At 58.8% G+C, this 6,097-nt stretch overlaps 1 protein-coding gene and 1 long non-coding RNA gene across 5 annotated transcripts in view; one reads left to right on the forward strand and one right to left on the reverse strand.

Moving 5' to 3' along the window:
* Positions 1 to 3,052, reverse strand: part of LOC144220902 (uncharacterized) — a 4,190-nt gene extending 1,138 nt beyond the window's left edge. The window contains exon 1 of the long non-coding RNA XR_013331895.1: positions 2,807 to 3,052. This is a non-coding gene — a long non-coding RNA (uncharacterized LOC144220902). The remainder of the gene's footprint in view (positions 1 to 2,806) is intronic.
* KIFC3 (kinesin family member C3) overlaps positions 1 to 6,097 on the forward strand; it is a 31,838-nt gene that overhangs the window by 5,437 nt on the left and 20,304 nt on the right. Inside the window, exons 3-4 of one of the 4 annotated variants that reach the window (XM_077751256.1) lie at positions 1,661 to 1,799; positions 4,768 to 4,970. The exons of 2 other annotated variants lie outside the window; for them this stretch is intronic. In XM_077751256.1, the coding sequence (XP_077607382.1) occupies positions 1,781 to 1,799; positions 4,768 to 4,970 (222 nt within the window). In that variant the 5' untranslated portion in view covers positions 1,661 to 1,780. Of the gene's footprint in view, positions 1 to 1,660; positions 1,800 to 3,605; positions 3,619 to 4,767; positions 4,971 to 6,097 lie in introns of those variants that run through there. One more of the 4 variants, XM_077751259.1, reaches the window with a different exon arrangement.

The following is a 6,097-nucleotide window of genomic DNA, read 5'->3' on the forward strand; positions in this document are numbered from 1 at the left end:
AGCGTACAGCAGAGCTACTGTGCAGTGCTTGTGGCTACCTGGTGGGCCAGGGGCTCTGGGCACCTGGCCCGGGTCCCTGCAGTGACCCTTCACACCAGCTACATCAGGTGGCTAGTGCCATTCCTCTTGTTAGAACGGCGAAGTGAAGCTTCAGAGAAGCTAAGTCACTTGCCCAGAGCCACACAGCTCACCTGAGGCGCCGCCAGCTTTCACCCCAGCCCTTGCCGACTCTAGACTCAGAACATTCTTTCTGACAGAGCATTTGTCTCACGTTTCCAATACAGCGGGCGCAAAGACACGCAGGAACATGTCTGGAGGGGCGCCCGGCTGGCTCTTAGTCTCATGAGTATGCGATCCTGGATCTCGGGGTCATGAGTTTGAGCTCCCCGTTGGGTATAGAGAGGACTTAAATAAATAAAACTCAAAAAAAACCCAAATGTGTCTGTAATGCCCCTTCCCAGATGATTTCTGTTGACATTAAGAAAACAAAGCAGGGGGCGCCTGGGTGGCTCAGTCAGTTAAGTGACCGACTTCGGCTCAGGTCATGATCTCATGGTTCATGGGTTCGAGCCCCACATAGGACTCTGGGCTCTGTGCTGGCAGCTAGCTCAGAGCCTGGAGCCTGCTTCAGATTCTGTACCTCCCTCTCTCTCTGACCCTCCTCTGCTCATGCTCTCTCTCTTTCTCTCAGAAATAAATAAAAAAACATTTAAAAAAAAAGAAAGAAAGAAAACAAAGCAGAACATTATAGATGCTTATAAGATTAAAAACAGGTTCAAAATGAAATGTAAGGACTCTTTGCCCTTTTTCTCCACATTCTCTTAGTTAAGTTTCTTATTACTCCCCCAAAAGCGATGCCTGTTGTCCTAGTTGCCGCATCACCCGATCTGCTGGAGAGAACCATTGTTTATACAGTTCCTCAGATTTCTTTGAAGGCCTGTTTTGTCTCTCGTACCCTCACATGGGATTGCACTTTACATGTGCTTCTGCTGCCTGCTTTGGGTGGCTTTCTGTGTGAGCTGCAGGGGGTCTCTCTGGACGGCTCTTCCTGCCGCTCCCCCCTCTCTCTCCCTGCCTGCCCACCGGTCTGTTCTACCTCAGCCTTCTTGACCTCTGTTTCTCCTTGACCAGGAGAAGGGGGGTGTGTGGCCTTCCCCTGCTCGTGTGGATTTGTATGCCCCCTTCTCGGCAGTCCTGAGCTGGTGTCGTCTGCAGGTGGGGGCGGCTGACATCGTGGGGGGCGTTGCCCTGAGATTGCCATGTGCCTGGTGGGGCTGGACAGCCCTGTGAACAGTGGGGCCATGGGCCTGAGGCAAGTAGGCTGCTGCATTGGTCACCCCCACCCCACAGAGCCTTCAGGGACAGCCCAGTGAGCTTCACCTGAGAACTCCTAAGTGCCCCAGAACCTTCTTTGCTGGTGCAGATAGCTGGCTGCCAAAAGGGGGCCAAGAGAATGCACCGGCACCATTCTGTCCTGGCATCTGGGCATATTTCCTTCCAGACCCCAGGCCTCGTTGTCGTCCCTCACTCACACAGCGGGGGGCGGATCCCTGTGCCTGGGGTGCTCCCCAGCTCCGGGAGCCCGCCATCCTCAGGCTTAAGGGGGTCCCCTCCCGCCTGCAGTCCCCTTCACGTGAGGATTCTGGTTGTGTCTTGGCAGCAAGCCCTGCTGGACAAGGGGTGCGAACACAAGAGTCAGGGGACGAAAGAAGAGAAGGTCGTGAAGACGCCGGCCCCGGCCCCCAGGCGGGACCGGGAGGCCCAGGAAGCTGGTGGCGCCATGAATGTAGAGAAAACAGGTAACAGCCCTGGAACAGCCCTCGCTAAAGCTGGCACTGGAGGGGCATTTGGGCTGTCCTCACACACTGTCCTCACCTGGAGGTGGCCCAGCCGAATCCTGGCCACCTCGACATGGAACTGAGAGACCCGGGCCTGCCCATCCCACTCCAGGGCTACCCTCCTCCCACTGCCAGCAGGGCCCCACCCAGTGATAAGAGGCCTTGGCCCATGTGGGCTGGGGTTGAATTTCTCTGCTTTTTGTCTTTTCCCCAGTGCTTGTCAAAAGCAGGCCAAGAGTGGCAGCCTCAAAGACGCCACGGCCTGTGGAGAGAAGCCTGAACCACCCCCCCCTTATCTGTGGATCCATCAGGGACCCAGAGGCTTCAGGACAGGGCTTTGCTCTGCTGCCTCAAGGCCAGGGTCAAGGAGCCAGTGGCTCCATTTTTCTCTGACCAGGATGATTGGTTCTGTGGGCCTCCTTTGTAGGGCTTCCCCAGCAGGAAACCTGAGCTCATAACTGGGGAAAAAGTATCCTCTGGAGCTCAAGAGGAAGGCCAAAAATGTGTGGAGAAAAAGCAGCTAGTCTTTCTCTTGTTCTCTTCCTCCCGTCACTAGGGGTTGATCTGTGTTTCTGAACTTGCTGTGTGTTGGAAGGAGCCACTCCCTTCTCTGGGGTTGTCCTGGAGCTGTGGTCGCCTGTCTGGCATTCAGGGACAGGTGTTGGGGTCCGGCCGAGGCTTGGACAGACAGGCCTTGGGAAGGGGTACGCTGTCCAGCCAGTCCGATCGGCTCTCCTAATTTGTGGAGAAGAGAGAGACTAGTTTCTGTCAAGATTAAGGACCGAGCCTTGTTGGTGGGGCCGGAGCCAGACCTCAGTCTCCGCGAGCCAAGGCGCAGCGAGCAGGCAATCTCTGAGGCACGCTCTTTTGGAAACTTGCACTGACAGCTGACCCACTGAGAGGCATGCTGCCTTCTCAGGGCCAAGGCCCAATCAGTCCCTGGCCCCCAAGTGCCTCTTTGACCTTACCTCTTCTTCCCTCCTTCTCTGGCCTTCCCTTTGCTTCTTCAAGGTCTTTTCTCCCCTAGCAAGTGCTCTCGAGACCCCGTTTCAGCTCCCTGGACTGTGCCCCTGTGCTGCAGGTCAGGATGAACCCCTGTGTGGGCTCCAAGTGTGTCTCCGAACCTTCCGAGTGTCCTGGACGAGAGGGACTATTCGGTGTCCCATTCCAGCCCTGTGGTCTGTGGGGTGACACTCATTCATTTCTGTGCATCTCTCATGGATTCCAGGCTCCTTTCCCAAGGTCGCCTCTCTGGGTGAGGACCATTGTCCCTACTTCACAAAGGAAGACCCCCACCCCCCTGCCCCCCATCTCCCAGGTGGCAGAGTGAGCTCTCAGGACCTGGAGCCTGTGTTCCCCACCACACCATGGCAGTCTGCAAAAGGGCCGAGGGCCATGCTGGTCACACGCTGCTCATGGCAGCCCCGTATGCAGGCCTGGAAGCATCCACCTGACCTCACTCTCTCTAGAACAGACAGCAGAAGCTTGGCCAACTGTGTGTGCTCTGCATGCTGTGTCACATGCAGGCCACACGGCCAGGGCCACTAGCCAACCTGCTCCAGCTCTCCGGAGGGTCTTGGGTCGAAGCTGTTCCAAGGCATTGCAAGCAGGGGAAAAAGCCAGCCGGTGTGTGCTCTAGAGTGGGCCTGAGACCTCTCAGGGGCTACCCTCCTGGGGACAAGGCTGTGACATCCCGGCCAGCCCCAGAACTCTATTGTGGCTTCTCTGAAGTCTCAGTGAGTGCACTTGCTGCCTCCTGGTGGGCCGAAGCTGCTAGCAGGTGTGTGACTTCAGGGCAGGGTGCCGGAGCCCTTGAGTCCTGCTTCACAGGGCTCTGGGTCCTGGGGTGTGGCATGGGGGAGCCCCAAAGCCTGCTGCCCTTAGACCAGAGGCTTGGAGCCAGCAGGTGCCACTCATCACACTTCACTCTCGGATGCCGCTTTCCAAGAAGTGGCTTTGGCCAGGTCCCAGTTCAGGCTGCCCAAAGGGAGACGCAAATCTCCTGTCTTTACATCCTCTCCTCTACCCACTCCTGCACACCCCCCGCTCGTAGTCAGCTCCCCACCTGCAGAGACCGTGAGCGTTCTTTGTATCCTCCACACAAGCTGCGACAGGCATCCCAGGCCCTATTGGCAGGTCATGGCCCTTGATTCTATGTCTTTGTCCTTCTGTCCGTCTGTCTGTTTCTCTCCTGCTCCTGGTGACAGGACAGTGGAAAGCCATGGGAGGAGGAGGATTCGGGCTGAGGTACCCCACCCCACCCCCGGGTATTTATCACTTGGTCGTGCCTGTGCAGTCCCTGTGCTCCGCACAGGTGTCGGCCCCAGAGTGGGCCTGGCTGTGTTCCTGCTCACATGCTCTGTCTGTCTCTGTGCGTCCTGGTCTGACTGTCCCTTGCACACGCATACCCCCCGCCCCCGCCCCTTCTCTGTGTGCAGGTGACCACTCCCTGCAGAGGTCAGGGGACGGGCTGGGGAGCCTCTGCCTCTCTTCTGTACTCTGGAGGGGGTTGGGGTTTAAAGAAATCACGTTTACCCCAAGAACAGTGTTTTCTGGGGAGAGAACCCCGGACTCTTAATCAACTGTTGCCAGAAGGCACGTCTTTCTCAGCTGCGATTCTTTGCGGCCTGGCCACAGAGAGGGTGTTGCCCATCAGACCTGGGGCCCATACCTGAGGGGGGTCTAGGGCGAAAGTCCCTTTCCTCAGTCCTTATCCAGGCAATCCTGTCTCCCAGAAAGGGCTTCCTCCAGGGCCTGCCCCCCGCCAACCCGTGCTGCTGCCGCCCCCCACCCTCGTCCCACTGGCTTGCATCCCCTCCCCTTCCCAGTGGTTTACCCTGCCGTGACGCCCTCCCCCGCCCCGCCCCCCCGGCTCATCCAGGGTGGGTCCTCTGCTGTCCTTTCTGATCGGCCACTACTTTGCTCATAGGTGGGCGGCTCTTTGGCAGCGGGAGGTGCGCGAGCCTGGCGGCGCCGCCAGGTGCAGCCCCCGTGGTGCATAGGATGGTGGAGGCCATGTCCCAGCTGCAGGAGGAGAAAGCCCGGCTGCAGGAGGAGCTGGCAGCCCTGCAGGAGAGGCTGGCCCTCCGAGACAGTGACCAGCAAGCCACAGCCACCCAGCTGCAGAACCAGGTACCTGGGCAGGACGGGATGGGCAGAGGCCACTGCCCCCCGCGGAGCGGATCAGAGGACACTGCATGGGGCACCTGGAGCCGTACCGCTGGGCCGCCGACGTGATGGGCAGATAGGGCCTCCTCTCTCGGCTCAGGAATGCGTGAGAGGGCGAGAGTCAGAGGCCCGGGTTTCCCATCCTGCTCATCCTTGTGCCCCCGTTCCTTGTGGCTCCCGGGGCCAGGACGTGCCTCCCCACAAGTGACAGGCCACGTGTGTAGATGTGAGGGAAGCAGGGAGGTTCCGGGGGTGCTCTCAGGCCGGTGCCGAGGCCACCCCATCTTATTCGGTGCCTTGGACTGGGCACTCCAAGTGGTCAGAACTCACTGCAGCGGTCACCCCGGGGAAAACGGGTAGGAAAGGAGCGGCCGGTGTGACTGCACGCAGGGGGAGAAGCACGCAGACCCCCAAAGCCAGGGGGAGCCTCGGGCTTATGTCGGTGAGCGCGGTCTCCTTCCTCGGCTGGCCAGGACAGGCGGCGACACGGCTGCACGCCCCGTGGGGCTGAGCATGGGCCCTCCTTCCCCACCTGCATGTGGAAGGAGCCCCGAGGCTCCTTTCCAGGGGCTCAGCCCCCCACACCCATGTCAGTGTCTGTCTTTTGTATCCATCCGAACTTTCCCACTTGCCCAAGGTCCCCCCACCCTCTCTCTACATCGTCTCTGCCTTGGATCCGTGCCCTGAGCGCTGGGCCCCGGGCTGTGTGCTGAAGGGCCTGCCTTCAGCTGGACCCAGGTTCTTACTCTGTGGTTATGCACCACGTGGACCTTCTGCTTGGGGCAACATCACAGAACACTGTGGCTTGTTCTCAGTTCCAGGGAACAGCAGATTCTTCTGATGCCTTTAAAAAAATTTTTCTTAAAGAGAGAGGGAGATAGAGGGAGCAGGGGAGGGGCAGAGAGAGAATCCTAAGCAGGCTCCGTGCTGTCAGTGTGGAGCCTGATGCAGGGCTCGATCTCATGAACCATGAGGTCATGCATGACCTGAGCTGAAATCAAGAGTCAGATGCCTGACCCACTGAGCCACCCAGGCGCCCCTATGCATTTTTTAGTTATAGCATTTCCCCCCATCTCCCACCCCCCACCCCC

Source organism: Crocuta crocuta, unplaced genomic scaffold (genome assembly GCF_008692635.1).
Source record: "Crocuta crocuta isolate KB4526 unplaced genomic scaffold, BGI_CrCroc_1.0 scaffold124, whole genome shotgun sequence".
Taxonomy (NCBI): domain Eukaryota; kingdom Metazoa; phylum Chordata; class Mammalia; order Carnivora; family Hyaenidae; genus Crocuta; species Crocuta crocuta.